This window comes from Heliconius melpomene, chromosome 17 (genome assembly GCF_056956725.1).
Source record: "Heliconius melpomene rosina isolate 202511_hmr_F chromosome 17, ASM5695672v1, whole genome shotgun sequence".
NCBI classification, from domain to species: domain Eukaryota; kingdom Metazoa; phylum Arthropoda; class Insecta; order Lepidoptera; family Nymphalidae; genus Heliconius; species Heliconius melpomene.
Window position 1 is genome coordinate 13,094,798 of NC_140405.1, and position 20,890 is coordinate 13,115,687.

The window sequence follows — 20,890 nt, forward strand, 5'->3', positions numbered from 1 at the left end:
GCCTCGATATACCATAACTCAGTATATCATGTAATCAACTAATTATACAATTTTCGATAACGTCCATTCATTCACCCCTGAGTTCAACGGACTGTGTCTATAATATAAGTATAAAATCATATATTTATTTTGAAATATGCATCTATTAATATTATTACGTACTAAGTTTATTTCTCATTTCATCAAATATATCCAAGAAAATAAGCTATTTATGAACTAACATTAAAAAAATATCTTTGATATTTTCACGTGCACGTTTTATATACATATATACCAGCGTTACCAGATATAATTTGGGGGGAAAAGAAGGATTTTTAATATATATATATATATATATATATATATATATATATATATATATATATATATAAATAAATAATTAGTAGTTGATACTGGTTGACGTTATAACAACAAATACTTAAAAATACAATAAAATAAACATTTAAAGGGGCTCTTATCAACATGCTTTTATTAGATCGTGCTGTAACTCTGTGTATCTAACAATCTGGAGATTTGAACCACTTGTAAACTTTCAAGCTGGTATGATGATGGAGCCAGGATTTCAATATTGGAAGTCTTCAGGGGTTACTAATAAACCATTCGAGTGTAGGCTCATATAATTTATAGGTCCGAGCATATTATGTGTTTTTTATTTAAAACTATATAATAAATAAATGTCTAAATAATTTTCCTCTTTTGTAATGAAAAAGTACGATAAATAACTAATAATAATGTAATCAATCTATATATATAAAATCGAAAGGTCACTCACTCATCACGAAATCTCAGAAACTACATGTGCTACGAATCTGAAATTTTGCATAGGAGTTACTTATAGGACGTAGGTGCTCGCTAAGACGGGAATTTGAAATATTCGACTACCAAGGGGTTATTTTTGGGGTCGAAAGTTTGTATGAAACTTCATTACTACAAATGCTAGGAGTTTCAAATTTTGCATACACGTCACTAGGACGTAGCCATGGAGACAGAAATAATATAGTTCACGCGGGTGAAACCGCGAACGGGCCGCTAGTTAACTTATATAACTATGTATGAATATAGTTAAAGTAACTATTAAACATATGGACTTTACACCTTGTAATAGAAAAAGTTGATACAAAAACTTGCTAAATTTAAATTTTATTAAAAAAATAAACATTATGGCGTAGTAACTAGCGTTATTAAGTGATTTTGAGTTTTAAACTTTTTAGTTTTACATTTTTTTAATGTTTCACGTAGTAGTGTCAATTCAATTGATATTAACGTTGATGCAGGTAGGCAGAGGGAACCTGGGAACCTAGTGTTAAGACACCCCGTTCATATTAAGACGTTTCCGTTTCCCATTTTCCGCCGATTTCTGGAGGCATTGCGTGTTGAGTGAAGGAACTCTAATGTCGCGCTTTTCCTCGTTACCATAGCGAGAAAATGAAAATATTAAATATTTAATTTATTTGAATGGAAATCGAACCCACAACCGATCGCTTGTACTTGTGAGTAGCAAGCTTGCGTCCCAGCGTCAAGGCTGATCTCAACTCAAGACACTGTATTCCGGCGTTGAGTTCCGTAACTCAATCCACAATATTCCGAATCCTTCGGAAATGGAGAACAGAGTGTCCTGATAGGATCCCTCTGTCTACCCTGCTATATGCGGGATACAGCGTAAAGCTTGTTATCCCTGCTACACATATTTTTGGCACTAAGCTGCTCTTTTATAAATTACAATGACGCTTAGCCGCTCTTATTGTTGTCTAATAAAAGTCAATCATTTTGAATTGTATAGGTCATTTCCTTTCGCGTTCATAAGTTAAATATTTAGATTGTGGGTTTTAAACTCAAATTTCGTTATAAATATGAATGTTGGGTGAGAATATTTAAAGTAAATAGTAGTATTGAGATTGAATCGTTTACGCTTATATTTGCCAGCTCTGGGTGACAGAGCGAAGCAATCGAGTGTCATAAGTCTTAAAACTAATTAACTTCCTCCTAAACTACCTTGCTATACGGGAAAGAATCTTGAAGCTCCTTTTCAAACTGTTTCTTGACCTCTGTTAGACAAACCGCGGCGTTAAATTCCGCTACGAAACACGCAATGTAAGTAAATTATATTTTAGTGCGTGTTTATATGAATGGATACGTAACATACCGTAACTACATACTATATGTGTACGTAATGTTCACGACCTGCACAATTGCATAATGTCATGTCATAATAATAAATAACACCAGAAACCTACGTTTCGTTGCGTCACGCTGTATCCCGCATACAGCAGGGTAGGCAGAGGGAACTTAGTGCTTAGACACTGCGTTCTCCACTTTCCGCCGAATTCTGGAGGCATTGCGTGTTGAGTGGCAGAACTCAACGTCGGGCTATTTGATTTGGTGCCAGAGCGAAGAAATGAAAATTTTAATAAATAATAATTCATTCCCTATACCCTAGTGCCCCTTGCGCCAAGACGGCCTCACGACTTGTTTAAGTAATGATAATTTAAAAATTACTTAACTAATTTTCATGAAACTTAAACAATTTTTTAAGCTAGCATATATCTACTTCATTAAATTAAAAAAAGGATCATTTCGATGTAAGTTTTTGTTTGAATATACGAGTATATGTATTCGTTAACTATGGATTATTAAAGTTTCTACAAATAATAAAATATAATAATTAAAATAATAAAACACTAATTCCGGGAAAAAAAGTACTAAGTGACAAATTAAATAATAAAAAAAATGTTGTATTTATTACCTATCAAAATAAAAAAAATGTTTTTACCACGAATTTTTTATGATGTTTTTTATTACTATTTTATTATAAATTAATGGTTTTCTTTTTGTATCCGTTGGTGTTGGGTTCCGCCACTCAACATACAATGGTTGCCTCTGCCTACCCTGCTATTTGCTGGATACAGCTTGAAGCTTGAAAAAAACACAACATAAATTTATGAATCATACCATAGGATCGCGTGGTGTAATCTTTACATAGTAAATAACACACGATGTTGTCATGATATCTTACGATCTTTTGCACTTACTTTTTTAGTTGTTACCGCGAACTTTAAGACGAAAATGGGAAATATAATTTTTTCCCGTTCCCGTAGGAATTTCCAGAAATTCTTTTACAGTGCCCCCCTATACACCTAATCTACTTCCAAATTTCATGTTTTCTAAATCCATTTGTATTGTCTGTGCATTTTCTGTCAGTGGCGGAAGAGTTTTTAAATTAACAGATTAATACTTTATTTAATGTTATGCGATCACGAATGTAATTCAGATTAGTAAATAACTGTGTAGTTCAAGCTGGCGAAGCCGCGAGCGTGTCGCTAGTAATTAATATTATAAGTAACAATAAACCATTTATATAACATTTTAATGGGTATATTTTCAATTGTTATGTTTTTTTAACTTTTTTTATGTATATGTAAATAAGGTTGATTTTGCAATATATAAAACAAGGCAAAAGTGTAACGGTACAGTCCTAATATCGCGCGATACCACACCATTTGTCTCGACCAATCACAAGCGAGGATGGCCGCTGAGGTTTTTATTTGAGTATATCTGTGTCGCGTGTTCGGCAGGTTTTTTTTTAAATATAAAATGGGAATAATTAAAAAGTTAGGGAAATAAATGTTTTTCTTTTTAGAATATTTACAAAATGTATATATATACTCTTTTTATTTTTTATTTTTATTTAAATATTAAGTAAGTACTTTATAGTTTTTAAATTTAAGTCAGCACTTTTTAATAAAATATTTTTTGAGGCCTGTTGTGGCTTAGGGGCACAAGCGTACGACTTTAAAGGCGACAGATTGTGGGTTCGATTCCCACTCGGGGAAAAAAATATTTAATATTTTTATTGCTTCGTAACGAGGCAAAGCTCAGCGTTAAGTTCCGTCACTCAACATGCAATGTCTCCAGAGTTTGACGGAAAATGGGGAACAGATATGTCTTAACACTAGGTTCCCAGGTCTTACAACCTGGTTACAATATCTGTACCTGACGTCGATGACGTCACGTCGACGCTCTGGTACAGTGCGCAAAACAAGCAACACGTACGATAGTGACTAATATTATTAAAAATATAAAAGATAAATGAAAGAATCTAGCTTAAGGACAATAAAATATTTATTTTTCTGATATTCTTATAATTATATTTAAATTGTTTAAAAAAACATGTTTTTTTTTGCCTGCGTTTGTATAGAACAATTGTATTGAAGATCGAATGCTATAAAAGGTTTTCCATTTATTACAAGATTATATGGGAAATTACCGTATAATATTTTTTAACCGACTTCTGTAAAAGGAGGAGGTTATCAATTCCACTGTGTTTTTTTAAGTTTGTTACCGTAGAACCTAAAGGCTAGTCGTGACGCAGGGGCACAAAAAGTGACTGTAAAACCCACTGGTTGTGGGTTCGATTTCACTCGAGGAGATGAAATATTTATTTCAATTTATATTTCCATTTCTTCGCTCTGGTTTCGAGGCATAAGCGCGGCGTTGAGTTCTGCCACTCAACACGCAATGCCCACAGAATTCGGCAGAAAGTGGTGAACGGAGTGCCTTAACAGTAGGTTTTGGTCTATTTCTGACAATGGTATCCATGAGAAAATCACATAAGTAGGTAGATCACGTATGTGCGCGACAAATGGACGAATAACTTAATATCCTGCCAGCCGATTTTGATGATTCTTTTTCTTATTGGAAGGGATACACTTTAAGGGTAGTTTGAGAAAGTTTGGTTAGTTTCTGATTATGGGATCCAGTTGAAATTAAAGAAGTCGGTTCTTTTTTTGTTCAAAATTATAATTATTTCAGTAGATAATTCTTCTTCCTGGCAATAAACCCGGCTATTGCCAGGGTCTGCCTTCCCACTCAACCTACTCGTCGTTAACATAACATAAAAACTTTATTTCACATCATGATACGCAATAAATGTATAATTCACAAGACCTTAGAAGTTTTTGGATCGAACCCACAACCATCGAGCTTACAGTTAGACGTTGTCCCACTTACTTCCTCGAGAATGCAATACCTCGAGAAATCAACGAGAATTGGGAAACGGAAAGGTCTTAATGGGAACGGAGTGTCTAAACACTAGGTTCCCTCCGCCTATCCCTCCATGTGCGAGATACAGCGTGAAACTAAAATAGAAATAATACTTTTCTTGTTACAGTTAACAACTGACATCTCTATGACGCGAGGCTACTAAAACTAAGAACACACACAATGTCTTCAAAGGCTATATACGAAGTGACCGGCAAGGACCTCATATCTAGGTAAATTAATAAAAAAATAGCACGTTCAAATCTGAGCTGTGTATCCCGCATGAAGCAAGGTTAGGAGGGGGAGAGTTTTAAGACCAAGAACTCATCTTCCTTCTTACGAGATCGAGGAGATGATAATACAGGGTGGAAGAGGCAGCGCTTCTTTTACTGAAACTGCATATAGGGTAAAATATTTCAAACCCAGAATTAAAAAAAATAATCAAGGTACCTCAACGGTTTGGACGTAGGATTTTCTTTACATTTCACGATTTTTATCCATACCTGTATTTCGTGTCACGCACACATACGTATGCGACGTTGCCGCTTTGACAGGTAAGTGTGTGCGTGCCTGTGTTATACTTTACAAATAGCGTTTAATTTTAAAACGATAATTTTATTATTTATTTTGTTTGAAAAAAAAAAATCATTTTTGAGAATTTTTTTTTTTCGGAATTATATTAGGCTCTTATAGAACTAGAAATTTAAAACTGTGGTTTTATTTAAAGTGGCGCTGACAATTCCACCCTGTATATCGATCCCCCGAGTGGGACTCGACCCCACAACAGTCGCGCTTACAATCAAATGCTGTTCCACTACCTCATGAAGTATTAATATTTTTTCTGAATACGAGTAGATAAAGGACGTTGAGTTTTCTAGTTACACTAATGCTTTAATGCCCATAGCATTTTCTTTAATATAATTATTTTTACCCTTTTTAATTTGTGTGGCTTTAATATCATTTGATTTTTATGCAAGATAACTGCCATTGTATAAAATATGTCACAGAGTCTGACGCGGCGGTTGTAGATTCCATTCCCACTCAACACGCAAAGTGGGGAAGGAAATGATTAACCAATAGGTTCCCTCTGCCTTCCTTGCTATATGCGGGATACGGAGTGAAGTTAAAAAACTAAAAGCCATAATATGTATATATTTTTTCCAGGCACATAGCACCAGGCACAGCGTTGGTGCCATGCCGGTTCGCGGTATTTGAACACGATACCGTTTGGGAGGACGAACTCGGCAGAAATCCATGGCTTTCCAAAGAGGTGAATTTTTTTAATGCTTTTCTTTGGTATATAAAAATAAAAGATTTTTTGGATTATTTGTTATTTGTCATTGCCGAGTTATGAACTGTGTAACTTAATTGTGTTATTTAAGTAGATTGTAATTGCTGTGCTGCGATAAGAAAAAAAAGTAATATTTTACTTTAATTCTGTTTCTTTTTTTTTTGTTAATGTACTACTTTTACATTCTACACATGTTTTGGCGCCTGCGTCGCAATTGGCCTCCAGTGCTACCAACTGAATTAAGAATGTGTCAGGTGTCATACACAATTATTAGATATTTCATGTTGTTTTTGTTGTATAAAGACGAAACCACTTCAACATTGATTTTCAAAAATTCATAAACCAAAAAAATATTTACAGCAACTGGTGGTAAAGCCCGACCAGCTAATAAAGCGTCGCGGTAAGTTAGGTCTGGTTGGCGTCAACAAGTCCGCTGTGGAGGTGCGAAGATGGATCTCCGAGCATATGGCGAAAGAGCAGAAAATTGGTGCCGCCTCGGGCAAGTTGAGGCGGTTTGTGGTGGAGCCCTTTGTGAAACATGCACCGGTGAGCCATAGAGTATAAATAGAGTACATATACACACAATAGCCCATAGAAAATATAGAGTAGGAAACGAAGTGTCTTAACACTAGGTTCCCTCCGCCTACCCCGCTATATGCGGGATACAGCTTGAAGCAGAAAAAAAAATGTATTATCTGTTACAGAATAGAGCCTATCGCCGTGCTTTATTTCTATTGATATTTTTATCTTGTTTTTGCCCCCCAGAATGAAGAGATGTACCTGTGCATCCAATCGGGCAGGAGGTCGGACACCATCATGTTCCACCATCAGGGTGGTGTTGACGTCGGTGATGTTGACGCCCTGGCTGTACGGCTTGATGTGAGTTTTTTTCTTATTGTTCAGTTTTTTTATTATTATTTAAGACGTTGTGATATTTTATGCAATCCACGTTAGATTCCAAAAAAAAATTTGTAAAAATTCTGTTAGTAATTTTAATTCGAAATTATTACAATGGTTTTTTTGTATTTTATTATATAAAAATAATATTACTTCTATCTTTGTAACAAAAATTAGATATCAATTAAAAAATAAAATGTTTGTTTAGATCCACACGTTTTTTTTAACATATGGCTAGATATGCATTAGGCCCAGTGCCAAAACACTCTGTTCTATACTGTTCGCCCGAGTTCGAGACATTACGTGTTGAGTGGCAAAAATTATTTCCTCTTAGAAGTATCGAATCCACAATCATTACGTTTACCGTCAGTCGCTGTCCCAGCATGAAACGACGGCCATTAGAGCTTATATACATATATAATAACTAATTTGTATTTATATTTTATATAAATAATAAAAATTATACAAAAAATAGCACTTTTTACTTTACAGTATGAATGTTTAATAATTATATATCGTAGTTATGTGCATTATTGATATTTTTAACAGCATTTAAATAATTAATAAATTTAAAATAAATATTTTTATGTTATTCAATAAAGAAAAAGTTCCAAGATCTGGGTAGTCAAAGCGCGGCCGTTGAGTTATGCCGTTTAACCCGCAAGGTCCCGAAAATTGGACGGTTCATGGGGATTCAACACTACACCTCTGCCTACCCTGCTATATGCGAGATACCGCCTGATACTGAAAAAAATGTAGTTATAAAATCACGTCTGGGGATTTATGAATGATCATACAAATTGTTTCTTTTTATTAATTAGTTTTATTTCTTTAATTTTATGTTTTTAAGATAAAACGAAACAAAAAAAGGCTTATATTAATAATTACACAAAATATTCTTCTCAGACAAAATATAATAGTTAGTGATGTAACAAATGAATATCCAAATATTTAGTATAACTTCATGCTGTATCCCGCATATGGCAGCTTAGGCAGAGAAAAGCCAGTGTTAGGAAGCTTTATTCTCCAATTTTCGCTCATTTTTCGAGGCATGTTTAGTGGCGGACGATGACGCCGCGCTTCGTCTTATCATCAGTGCGAGCAAATGAAATTGAAATTAATTCATTCCCGCCAGTAGGAATTGAATCTACAACTGTCGCGTTTACAGTCAGATAGTTATTTTAAATTTAATAAAATTTGTCAATTTCTATTTTATTTTTAGGTACCTGTGGACACTTTCCCCACCGGTGAAGAGATTGACCGCGTTCTGCTTAAAAATATCAAATCAACTACAATTAAGCGGTAAGTTTATATTGAAATGTAAACTTACCTTATTTTTTGACATGACACCTCGTATGCCACATGACGCTTTAGTATTCGACGTGTGCTGGTTCAATTCCCATTCATAAGATGGAGTTTATTAATAATTTATTTTTTCCCAAAACCTTAAAAATTGTGACAGAAACTAAAATAAAAACACTATTTCTTTTCTTTTTTTTTTCAGTATTTTAACGACATTCATCTTATCCCTATACCGTGTTTTCGTCGATCTATACTTCACATACATGGAAATAAACCCCATAGTGATAACGAACGAGAGGATCTATCTACTAGATATGGCCGCTAAGCTGGATCAGACCGCGGATTTCATATGCGCAAAGAACTGGGGGGAGGTTACCTTCCCTCCCCCCTTTGGCAGGGATGCGTATCCGGAGGAGGCGCATATAGCCGATTTGGATGCGAAGAGTGGAGCCAGCTTAAAGGTAGTTGGAGTCTTTTTTTTTATTAGGTTTTTTTAGCGTCACCTATATCCCACAGGGTAGCCAGAGGGAACCTAGTGTTAAGACACTCCGTTTCCTAGTTTCTGTCTAATTTTGGAGACATTGCGTTGCGTAGGCAAAGCGCGTCGCTGTGTTGTCGCTTAACCTCGGTAAGGTTCAATGCAGGTGATATTAAATAATTAATATATAAATTTGTATTTTTTTTTACAGTTAACGGTGTTAAACCACTCCGGCCGTATCTGGACGATGGTAGCCGGCGGTGGCGCCTCTGTGGTATATGCAGACACAGTGTGCGCCCTCGGCGGCGCTTCGGAGCTGGCCAACTATGGGGAATATTCCGGAGCACCGAGTGAGGGCCAGACCAAGGACTACGCCAGGACTGTGTTTAGTCTCATGTGTAGGGATAAACATCCTAAGGGGAAGGTATTTATGACCTTTTGTATATATATATAATATAGTAGGGTTGAAGAGTTGTGGTTGCTGTGAAGTTAATTTATTTCTTTTTCTTATTTTTGAGTATTTTACACAATGCGCAAAAGTTCAGAAAACCTAACTTCGGAGACCACGTCTCGTCAACATTGCTGTAGGGTAGGTGGAAGGAACTTTAGTGTTAGTGAATATTCCGGGGCTCTCAGCAAGTGGCAGACTAAACAATAGAAAACGAAAAAAGAGTAAACATCCTAAAGGAGATAGAGGAATTTAATAAAATTTAAATATGTAAATCTATAATTATTAGTTTATGATAAGTATTGGTTAAAGATTAATTACTCTAAACTCTGGTAACCATATGAAAGTCTTGTTTTTTTTTAAATAATTCATCAACCAATAATCAAACCCCCATCCGCAGGTACTCATCATCGGCGGCGGTATAGCCAACTTTACGAACGTAGCGGACACTTTCCGCGGTATTATAACTGCCATTGAGATGTATAAAGACGCGTTAATACAATACAATGTCACGATCTTTGTGAGGCGAGGCGGACCTAACTACCAAGAGGGTTTGAGGTAGGTTCCCGGTTGAGGTATTTTTTTTATGCTTTATAATATGTTAAAATCCTTCCTACTACTATGATGAATGTTGTCGTGGATGGACGTTTGTATCACTCTCGGGCAAAAATTACTACGCGGATTTTAATTAAACTTTGTGAACAACACACAGGCTACTATTGATGTAAACATTTTGTATAATTTGGCTAAAATATTATAATAAATTTGGCAAAGCTCAGTTAGTATTGTAACATGTAAAAGAGAAAAATGTAAAAGAGAAAAATTTTTTTAAAGTTCAATTGCTGCTTTGCATTAACTTTTTATATGAATTATTTTTTTCTGTACTTTCTTATCTGTTAAGATTTGTCATTGACATTTAACTTAATGTTAAGACATTCCGTCTAATGAGTGGCGCACACGAGTGACACTCATTCATCCACCATATCTTTAAATACGCAATTGTTACCCGCATTTTACAGGAAAATGCGTGAAGTGGGCCACCGTCTCCGCATCCCTATGTACGTGCTTGGGCCCGAGGCGAGCATGACGGGCGTGGTGCGCCTCGCGCTCGGCCACGCCGACATACCTCAAGACCACCAGCTCGACTACGCGCCTAAGCGACTGCCCAAGCCCGAGGAGACGGTGAGTGGAGGGAGTTGAAGGGGGAGGGAGTTTCACGCCGATATACCGCCCGTACATACATACATGTTTGGTTCGGAGTATATATTTAATTTTTAAAGATTTGTGAAATTAATTAAATACATTTTGTGGATTTTCTTTTCTTAAATTGCATATTGAAATTATAAATACGAATCGGAATTTGAACTTCCAATCTCATAGTTAAGAAGTTTAATCTAAATTAGTTACTTTTAAAACAAAACGGATCTGATCGACATTTTTTTTACAGGAACCACCAAAAATCGACATTCCAGAGCTGACACCGTCTCTCCTAGACCTCGTGTGTTCTCAGGCACCAACTCGCACCGACCTCGGTCAAGCGTTATCCACATCGCGACCACTATTCTCAGACAGAACTAAAGCTATTGTGTGGGGTATGCAGAATAGGGCTATACAGGTTGGTCTAGTTCAAATATATATTGTTTTTATTTCTTGCTTAATATCACGCTGTATCCCGCATAAAGTGATGTGGACAGAGAGAATGTAATATTGAGACCCTCCGTACCTCATTTTCCGCCCAATTTTCAAGATATTGTGTGTTGAGTGGTGAAATTCAACGTCGCGATTTGTCTTGTTACAACCTCAATATACTAATATTTTTGTATATTATTTGTATATGTGATTGAGAATTTAGTAATAAAATTTTTCGTTCTTCACTGTCTGTCTGATATTAACACATGTTGAGTGATGGTTTGTTCAGTTCCGCTACTCAACACGCAATTCCTTAAGAGTTTGGCGGAAAATGAGGAACGGAGGGCTCAAAATGAAGTTCCCTGGTTCGATACACGGTTCTGATATAGCGTGAAACTATAAACATATGTTTTTCTCTTTAACAACATTCTGAAAAGAAAACGGTTTTCCATGTCAGTTATTGTATAAAAGCAAAAGCTGTATCTTTATTAGGATAGGCAATACTATTAAGACACTCCGTTCCTCCACACCGCCAAATTATCGCCTATAATATTTCTATATTTATATTTTCTATTGTATTTTCCAGGGAATGTTAGATTTCGACTATATATGCAGACGTGCTGAACCATCAGTTGTGGCCATTGTCTATCCATTCACAGCGGATCACAAACAAAAATATTATTTTGGCAACAAAGAAGTTTTTATACCGGGTAAATTAGTTTTTTTAATATTTATTTTAATGTATAAAGCGGTAGCTACAAAGAAATATTATATTTTATCTTTAATTTTAGATACATATCATTGTAATTTTTTTTTATTAAAGAACAGAAATTAATATGAATATGGTTTATTTTTATTATTATTCTCCCTAGTGGGATTAAATTAATAATGAATTATCTTTTTTTTAGTGTTCAGCGATATGGACGTGGCTATGAGGAAACATCAAGAGGCAACCGTTTTGGTTAACTTTGCGTCTCTACGTTCAGCCTTTGATAGTACTATACAGGTATAAAAAATAAATAAACTACTTATTTTAACAGGGTATGCAGAGGAAACCTATTGTTATTACATTCCGTTTCCCATTTGTCGCCAAATTCTCGTGTCGAGTGCATAAAGACATTTCGTGTTGAGTGGCAGAACTCAACGTCGCGTATGAACCCGTTAACACAGCGAGAAATTAAAATATTTATTTCAATCCCTGAGTGGGAATCGAACCCACAAACGTCGTGCTTACAGGCCAGCGTATTCATCTTTATAATAGTAGTATAAATATCAACTTTAATACTCTCAAGCAAAAAAGAGTGCTATAAGTTTGACCTGCTGTGAAACCGTAGATCTCGAATAAACCAATTTGAATGTGGTTTTTTATTGAATCCTATGTTCATCGCGATGATTTTAAGTTTTTTTTAATCAGATTGGCAGTTTAAGACATACAAGCACTTTGCCAAGCAGAGATAGTGATATCCAATATGTCGGGGATTTTTTCTTTTTAAATATATTTTTGTTATTATTTCTTAAAGGCAATGCAACACCCACAAATCAATACTATAGTGATCATAGCTGAGGGTATTCCGGAGAATATGACGAGGAAAATAATTAAACTGGCAGATGCTAGAGGGGTATGTAATTTTTTTTTCAATTTTTAAATAGAAAATAGAACTGCCTGTATATTTTTTTTGAATTGAGTAGTGAAACCTAATGCCGTTTACTAAGTAAGACAATGAAATCATTTCCCCATTGCAGATTAAGTGAGCAACCGTCTAGTTTACAATAAGACAATGTCTCATTTGAAGGTAGCGGAATTTCAACCCTCACTTTGTCCTAACAACAAGAGCAAAAATAAATGTTAGGAACACATCTGTGAACTTTCTAACTATTTTAGAAATTGTGTGCAGAACAATATACCGCGCCTTGCCTTAGAATAGTAGGAAAAAATATTTTTAAATATATTGTCTACCTCATTTACAAAGTTATTACAAAAAAATATATTATATTGTTTATTTTTTCTTTTTGTATTTTTAGGTAAACATAATAGGTCCGGCCACTGTGGGTGGAATAAAACCAGGGTGTTTCAAAATAGGCAACACGGCGGGCATGATTGATAACATCATTGATAGCAAACTGTACAGGCCTGGCAGGTGAGTTTTTATTTTATTTTATTTATTTTTTACTTTTTGTCCATTAAAATATTGTTCTGAAGGAATCTGGAAACCTTAGGACTTTCGTTCTCTACTTTCCAAAGAAGTTCCAAATTCTTGAGGCATTGCGTGTTAAATGGCGAAACTCAGCTTTGCGCTTTGCCTCGTTACCAGGGCGAGCAAATGAAAATATTAAATATTTAATTCCCCGAGTGAATCGAAACTACATTTTTCACGTTTACAGTTGCACTCTTGTGCCCTGCACCATCACGACTGGCCTCTCAATTTTTTTTTATTTTTTATAATTCTATTTTTCTTAATAAATAATTCTATTTTAAACTAATAGTGCTATTTATTTTTCCAGTGTGGCCTACGTTTCCCGTTCCGGAGGTATGAGCAACGAACTAAACAACATACTGTCCAAAAACGCGGACGGCGTCTGTGAAGGAGTCGCCATAGGTGGAGATAGATATCCAGGAACGACGTTTGTTGATCACTTGCTCAGGTATTGACACATTTCTCTATTTTAGTGTTCTCCGTTGTTTCTTTTTTTTAGTTTTACGCTTTATCCTGCACATAGCAACGTAGGCAGAAGGAACATGGGAATCTGCAGTAAAGACACTCTTGTCCCCATTGAGACATTTCGTTTCCCATTTTACGCCGAATTTCCACGACACTACGTGTTGATGGTACCGAATTTGACGCTGCGCTTTATCTTGTTACCAGAAATGAAAATATTAAATAATTATTTCTTCAAGAAGGAATTTAACCCCCAACCACACGACCGGCCACACCCTTACAGCCACTCGACCGGCCTCATTGTCATTTTTTTATATTAATATATGTATTGTTTTGCCCTTTTTGTAGATATGAAGCGGATCCCAATATCAAAATGATAGTTCTGTTAGGCGAAGTGGGCGGCGTCGAAGAATACCACGTGTGTAGAATGATAAGAGATAAGAAACTCACTAAGCCGCTGGTTGCATGGTGTATTGGTACTTGCTCAGGTAATTGATTAGTTTTTTTTTACGATTTTTTTTGTTTTTTTTTCCAAATATAATTTGTAGGGTAGTGGGAGAATTTGGTGTTGAGACATGTTTTCTACCTTTTCTTTAAATATATTAAGAGAGCAAGAAAATTCATATAATTTAAATATAAAATTTTCCCTCGGACTTCCGACACTCTACACGCAATGTCTCGAAAGTTCAGCGGTCCGTGAGGAACGAAGTGTCTTAACACCCTCGATTCGGTAACAACCGAGGTTCCCTCTGATCTAACTGACTACCTTTTTTTTCCAGACATGTTCACATCAGAAGTACAGTTCGGTCACGCGGGCTCGCTCGCCGGCTCTGCCTTAGAGAAGGCGGTTGCTAAGAACGCAGCCCTAGCTGCCCACGGGGCGACCGTGCCCGAGTCGTTTGATAGCTTAGGGGAGGCTGTGCAGATGGTGAGTGGTTTATGGGGATTAAGGTGGATTTTCTTAAGGTTTATAGGAAGAGTAGACTGAGCTGACTTAGTAAAGGCAGTGGCCAAGGACGCAACCCTAGGCTCTAGCTGCAAACAGGGCCACTTTGCGCAAGCCCAAGTCTTTTGATAGCTTAGTGGAGTGAATTATAGGGATTTATGGGAACTTATACTCATTCTTTGGAAAAACGGGAGAATGTGGCTATCCAAGAATTTTTTTTATAAAAATATATATAGATTATAATTAACAGTTTGTTTTTTTGAAAAAATAAAAAAGAAAAGAAAAGATTGATACAGTAAGTTTTATTAATATTAATCTAAGCGCTTCTTCATTTTTTTGACCTTAAATGTTGTGTGTATTTCAAAATATAAAAGTTATTTTTAAAATATGTTATTTTGCCAATAATTTGGCCTCCCTACAAATTTTAATAACAAAAAATTAAGGAATAAAAAGAAACACTCAAAACGGCTACTAAATTAAAGTCCAAAACATTTGGCATTTTGTTTTAACTAAATTGTATTTTGGGAATTCATTACGTTGGCACTACTTTAAGTGTTTAGGGCTACAGTTAAAACATTTAACGAAAAGATTTTCATTAAAGAACACATTTTTTTTTTTAGGTTTACAAGAAATTAGTGGCAGAAGGCAAAATCATTGAAAAGGAAGAAGTAGAGCCGCCCAAAGTGCCCATGGACTACGACTGGGCTAGAGTAAGTTATAGTAATACATATCAATAATATTTTATTGACAAATTGGAGAACAAGGTGTCTTAATTCTAGGTTCCCTGTGCCGATACTGCTAATATGCAGAATAAAACGGGAAGTTGAAAATAATAATATTTTAAAGACGAAGCAGATGGTTATCGATTTCATCTACGCATATGAAAAAATATACAATTTTCAAATACTATTTGAAATTTTATTATGAAAAAGTCTATATTTATTCCTATTTTATTAAATTAATAATATTATATCATTTTGTGTTTATTTTTTCAGAAACTAGGCATAATTCGTAAACCAGCTGCGTTTATAAGCACTATTTGTGATGAGAGAGGTCAGGAACTGAGCTATTGTGGTGTACCCATAAGTGCAGTGTTAGAAAGACAATTAGGTGTCGGCGGTACCATTAGTTTATTGTGGTGAGCTACTTACTACGTTTATTTTGATTGATTTTAGTTAATTTTATTTGAATATAATCTATTTTGTTTGCTTATCGAAAATGTTCGTTTGGTTGGTATCATCAAATCAGTTTCTTAATTTATTAAAAAATATAATTAAACTATAACTTATAGATGGGGTACTAATTATAGGGCGATCGTTCTAATTAAATTTCGATTTAGTATGGTTTATGTTATGAGCCTTCGCCACGACTGGCCTCCATTCTCAATTCATTTTCACTTAATTTACTTAAACTTCATTCCGTTTAAATTGGTTTAGCTTGGTTTGACTTTGCTTGATTGATACAACTGTTTCCTTTTCACACAGGTTCCAACGCGAGCTCCCCGACTGGGCGTGCAAGTTCTTCGAGCTGGTCGTGATTGTGACTGCGGATCACGGGCCCGCGGTGTCAGGGGCCCACAACACCATGGTCACCGCCAGGGCCGGGAAGGACCTCATCTCCTCTATCGTTAGCGGACTGTTGACTATTGTGAGTGTCTCTTATATAAGTACTAGTGTTCCGCTCGCGGATTTGCCCGATTGGACTGTATGATTTATAACTGTGTTTATTATACATATATATATTTGGTGTTTTAGGGAGATCGTTTCGGCGGAGCCCTAGATAAGGCAGCGCAAGATTTCTGCGATGCATACGACAAAGGGCAACATCCGCAGGAGTTTGTCAACGAGAAGAGAGCTAGAGGGGAACTTATCATGGGAATAGGGCATAGGTGAGAATATTTTTTTTATAAATTCGAAATTTTCGATGCATTGAGTTGATGCAAAGGAGTGTGGGGAGAACTCAGTGCCGCACTTTGTATGTATTCCAGAAATTACCACCACTAATTTGTTTAGCAGAAAGTAACTTAATTTTATCCTATAAATTATTAATACTGCTTAGTAATTCATAAGTTGTAATTTATAACTGATTTTCAATTTGCTCGATTGCCGTCCAGGGTAAAATCAATAAATAACCCTGACTCCCGAGTCCGGGAGCTAAAGGCGTACGTGACGGCGCGTTGGCCCGCCTGGCCGGTCACACGGTACGCGCTCGACGTGGAGGCCATCACCACCAGGAAGAAGCCCAACCTGATCCTCAACGTGGACGGTATCGTGGCCGCCGCCATGGTGGACCTGTTCCGACATTGTCAACTGTTCACGCAGTGAGTATCGGTTATCACGTATATAGAAAGGCAGAGAGAACGTAATGACTCAAATGACATTACGAGCTTAAAATGAATTTGATTTTTTTTTATGTGGTGGTGAGAATATTTATTTTTATAAATTACTAAAATCGTTCTCCTCTTCTTGTTCTATTCCACACGCTACCTGCTGAAAGACAGGAACTAGTAATTAATTTAATCTACTAAGGCTGGAATATAACTGTTAATTTTTTTCATAAAATACTTTTTCTAATAAGTTTGAATCTTGCACTTACAAATATCCTTATTTCTTTTACTTAACAATTTTATCACAAAAAAAATCGTAAATGATAATTTGTTTCTTTTACAATCTATATTGTAAGGTATCACCTAGTAACTTAGTAATAAGATACCTACTCCGTTCTTCACTTTCATCTGAATTTTCGAGATGTTGCGTGTTGAGTGGCGGAACTCAACGCCGCGCTTTTGCGTACAAATAAATAATGAGTCTTACCTTCAACTTTTCAGAGAGGAGGGTAACAACTATATCAACATTGGTTCTATAAACGCGCTCTTTGTACTGGGACGCACGATCGGACACATCGGGCACTACCTGGACCAGAAGCGCCTGAAACAACCCCTGTACCGTCACCCCTGGGACGATATCACCTACATGTCACCCCTTAACTAGGGAACCTTCTGGGAACTATATGGAAGAGTGGTTGTTGTGGAATGTTCTAGAACACTTTTGTACCCCTAACCCTTAGACTACTTGAAGGCAATAGAAACCAGTAAAACATTCTAGACAATATATAGAAGTCCTTAGAGTGTTCTGGAACGCCCGAAACAACACCGATATGCCCCTGAACTAATCAACCTTCTCGAAACTAAAGAAGGGCGGTGGAATTTTTTAGAACGCCATCTAGATCACCACCCCTTGAACTACATCTCCATGTTAAGAAGAACCTTTTACTAAGCTATAGAAAGCGGTAGAACATTCTAGAACGTTGCAGAAGTGACGATAGATGGCGCTCTTAGGTAAAGACAAATTGATATATAGAAGTGAATTGAGATTTTTTTATTGTACCTCTAATATTCTTTTATAGATTTGCATTATTTTGTCTAATTCTTGTTTCCTACTTTGGTGATATTTAATCCGCAACTTAATACTTTTAACTTTTTTATTTTTACTCAATTGTTATATTTTTTTAATAAAATATCCTAAGAGCGCCATCTTTAAATATATAGATAAAATAGAATTGACTAGTGAATGTGAGTTCGTGAATAATTGTTAGTGTTTTATTTTGTATTTAAATATTTCAAATAGATTACAGCCGTTTGGTTTATTTAAAAAAAACAGTTTACTGTCATTAACTTTAACTTATTTGTAGAATAATAGAATCTCTTCATTTTTTTTTATTATATCATAAAAAAAATTACAATCATTCCAACATAAACCAATTGACTGTAACGGACAAACAAAATAAATGATATATTGTTTATTTATAGATAAATAGTTCATAAGTCACAAATATAAGGATATTATACAGAGAGTCGATGTGGAAATGAGTGTAGGTAGATGTGTAAATTTAGGTTGAACAAAAGTGGTCTAAATCTAATTTTGTAGAAATTTCCGGTGACTCAGAGTAAGCAAGTATTACATAACACAAAACTACAAAAACTTTTTTTGGGACTCATAAAATAAGAAAAAAACCTTGTGTCCTCTAAAAAATGGATTTTATGGCTCAAAGAAAAAAACTCAGCGACTTTAATTTTTTTTAATTAAAAAAAAATGAGTTTAGGCCCTTTTTGTTTTAATCTGCACCTATTTTTTATTTTCAAATCGACTTGAGTATTTTCGTTAAGTAGTTATGGGTGATGATAATTATTTAAAGAATTAATATGAAAATAATAATTAATAATATTTTTTTAAGCACAAACTTTTTAATAATAATTCAAATAGAAAATGTTAAATGCAATTATTTTAAATATGACTTTATTTTACTAGTTAATACAAATATATAAATAAATTGTAAAATTTGCACCATTAGTAAAATTTATACATTAGAAACTCTAGTTAACGTTAAGAATTCGGAAAATTGAAAATCCGAATAATCGAATGTATGAACGAGTTATACGACTGCATAATGTTATGTGTTTATTAAAAACTTTAAAAAACATATCAACGATAATCGTTTATTAAGAAAATATTGGAAGATATTTAATATAGTTGGCCGCGGTTGATGGTCCGGATAGTCGCGAATCCGTATAACTTGTACCGCATAATTGAGTTTCTAATGATATGATATGACTATGAAATTATACATTCTCAGGCCTAATTTTATACAATAAAATTTCTTAATTATCGCTCTTTTCCATAGAGACGCCTCGACGTTGTCTTTCTCGAATATTTTTTTTAGTTTGTAATATATAGTATATGTATAGAAGAGTGTTAACAAAAAGTGGTCTAACAGTCATTTTAATATTATTTTTTGCTTTCTGTTCTGAAAAAAGAGAAATTAATAATTAAAATAATTATTTTGGCTAGTGTTCAACAAAAAATTACTTAATATTTATTTTCTCTTAATTACTTATTTATATTAATACAATATTATATTATTTAAAGGTTAGACCTTTTTCATACAAAATCAATGAAAATAATAAATAAAATAACAAATTAAAATCACTTTAGAAAGAGATAGCTTCACGTCGCTTTGTCTTGCTCGCACGTTTCCTAACTTAACACTGTTCTAAGTTAATCTTAAGTAACTATATATTAACTTCATTTCATCTCTTTCTATGACAAATAGAATTTTTGCTATCCTTTTTTTTGTTAAATAAAAATGGAAAGAGATAGCAATAATTACTAATATTGACTTAAGCAGTGCTAAGTTTTTTGTTAATTGTTATAATAGTTAAGAGGCATCTAGAAATTTCTAGAATAAGAAAAAATAATTTATTGGTTGCACTCTGCTCTGGTTGGTCTTTGTAGGTAGCGCTTAGTATGTGTAAATATTGGTATTTGACGACTTTGAAATATATTTTTATTTACTATTTGTTGGTTTTTTAAATTATATTTCCTATATTTTAAATGCAACAGGTGTCGTAATAGACTGGCTGACTGGCACGACTGGCTTCAAATGTCGTAATAGCTTTTCTGTGTGTGCGTGGCGCAGGGACACAAAGTGCGACTGTTTGTGGGTTTGATCTCCACTCAAAGAAATTAAATATTTAAATTTATGTTTCTTCGTTTATCTTACAAAACTAACAATTAGGCATTATTGTCAGCTTATATGATCACTGTCATTGCACACTACACACCGGGTCATGTGTAGAGAGGAGAGAGAACCGTCTGTCTGTATTACGGTTAGCGTAATGGATTAGAGTGAGAGAGGAGTTTGCTTGCCGCTGCCGTATGCGTGAGAGAAAGAGAAGCCAGACAGACTGACGCCGTTACGTAACGAACTTTTTACCCTCCTATAAGATTTGTTATAATTTCAAAAAAACATAATCTATATATGTAGTAGAGTATAAAATTTTCGAAATTGAACTTTATTTGTTGTCGAACATTAGGCAGGGCGTTACTATCGGAGCCTTAACAGTAGGATCCCAGGTTCCTTTTTGGATATCCTCTTATGTGCTTATACAGCGTGAAGCTAAACAATCGGGTATATACAGAGTGTTAATATAAAATAAAACACGTATATATAATAAAGACAAATATTATCTGCAATATATATATTTAGTCAAGCTCGAACTCGATGATGTTTCCGAAGTCGATGTCGGCGTCGCTGTCGCTGCTGTGGTTCTCCGCCGCCTATAAATATTATTATATTTTAAAACAAATCAGATTAGAATTTTAACAGTCTTGTTAACCGAGAGAGGAAATTAAATAAAAAACAATTT

General features: G+C 34.9%; 2 protein-coding genes across 4 annotated transcripts in view; one reads left to right on the forward strand and one right to left on the reverse strand.

The window, feature by feature from the left end:
• Positions 1-20,040, forward strand: part of ATPCL (ATP-citrate synthase) — a 36,691-nt gene extending 16,651 nt beyond the window's left edge. For both annotated transcript variants that reach the window (XM_085200951.1, XM_085200950.1), the window contains exons 2-24: positions 5,168-5,270; positions 6,202-6,307; positions 6,689-6,874; positions 7,094-7,207; positions 8,448-8,527; positions 8,730-8,988; positions 9,217-9,429; positions 9,854-10,011; positions 10,473-10,635; positions 10,901-11,068; positions 11,669-11,792; positions 11,991-12,088; positions 12,603-12,701; positions 13,105-13,220; positions 13,585-13,725; positions 14,088-14,227; positions 14,519-14,667; positions 15,306-15,395; positions 15,681-15,823; positions 16,170-16,332; positions 16,440-16,573; positions 16,799-17,005; positions 17,513-20,040. In XM_085200951.1, coding sequence (XP_085057077.1) covers positions 5,221-5,270; positions 6,202-6,307; positions 6,689-6,874; positions 7,094-7,207; positions 8,448-8,527; positions 8,730-8,988; positions 9,217-9,429; positions 9,854-10,011; positions 10,473-10,635; positions 10,901-11,068; positions 11,669-11,792; positions 11,991-12,088; positions 12,603-12,701; positions 13,105-13,220; positions 13,585-13,725; positions 14,088-14,227; positions 14,519-14,667; positions 15,306-15,395; positions 15,681-15,823; positions 16,170-16,332; positions 16,440-16,573; positions 16,799-17,005; positions 17,513-17,675 — 3,264 coding nt within the window. In that variant the 5' untranslated portion in view covers positions 5,168-5,220 and the 3' untranslated portion in view covers positions 17,676-20,040. The remainder of the gene's footprint in view (positions 1-5,167; positions 5,271-6,201; positions 6,308-6,688; positions 6,875-7,093; positions 7,208-8,447; positions 8,528-8,729; positions 8,989-9,216; positions 9,430-9,853; positions 10,012-10,472; positions 10,636-10,900; positions 11,069-11,668; positions 11,793-11,990; positions 12,089-12,602; positions 12,702-13,104; positions 13,221-13,584; positions 13,726-14,087; positions 14,228-14,518; positions 14,668-15,305; positions 15,396-15,680; positions 15,824-16,169; positions 16,333-16,439; positions 16,574-16,798; positions 17,006-17,512) is intronic.
• Positions 18,657-20,890, reverse strand: part of mahj (LisH and WD40 domain-containing protein mahjong) — a 32,744-nt gene continuing 30,510 nt past the window's right edge. For both annotated transcript variants that reach the window (XM_085200949.1, XM_085200948.1), the window contains exon 34: positions 18,657-20,801. In XM_085200949.1, coding sequence (XP_085057075.1) covers positions 20,727-20,801 — 75 coding nt within the window. In that variant the 3' untranslated portion in view covers positions 18,657-20,726. The remainder of the gene's footprint in view (positions 20,802-20,890) is intronic.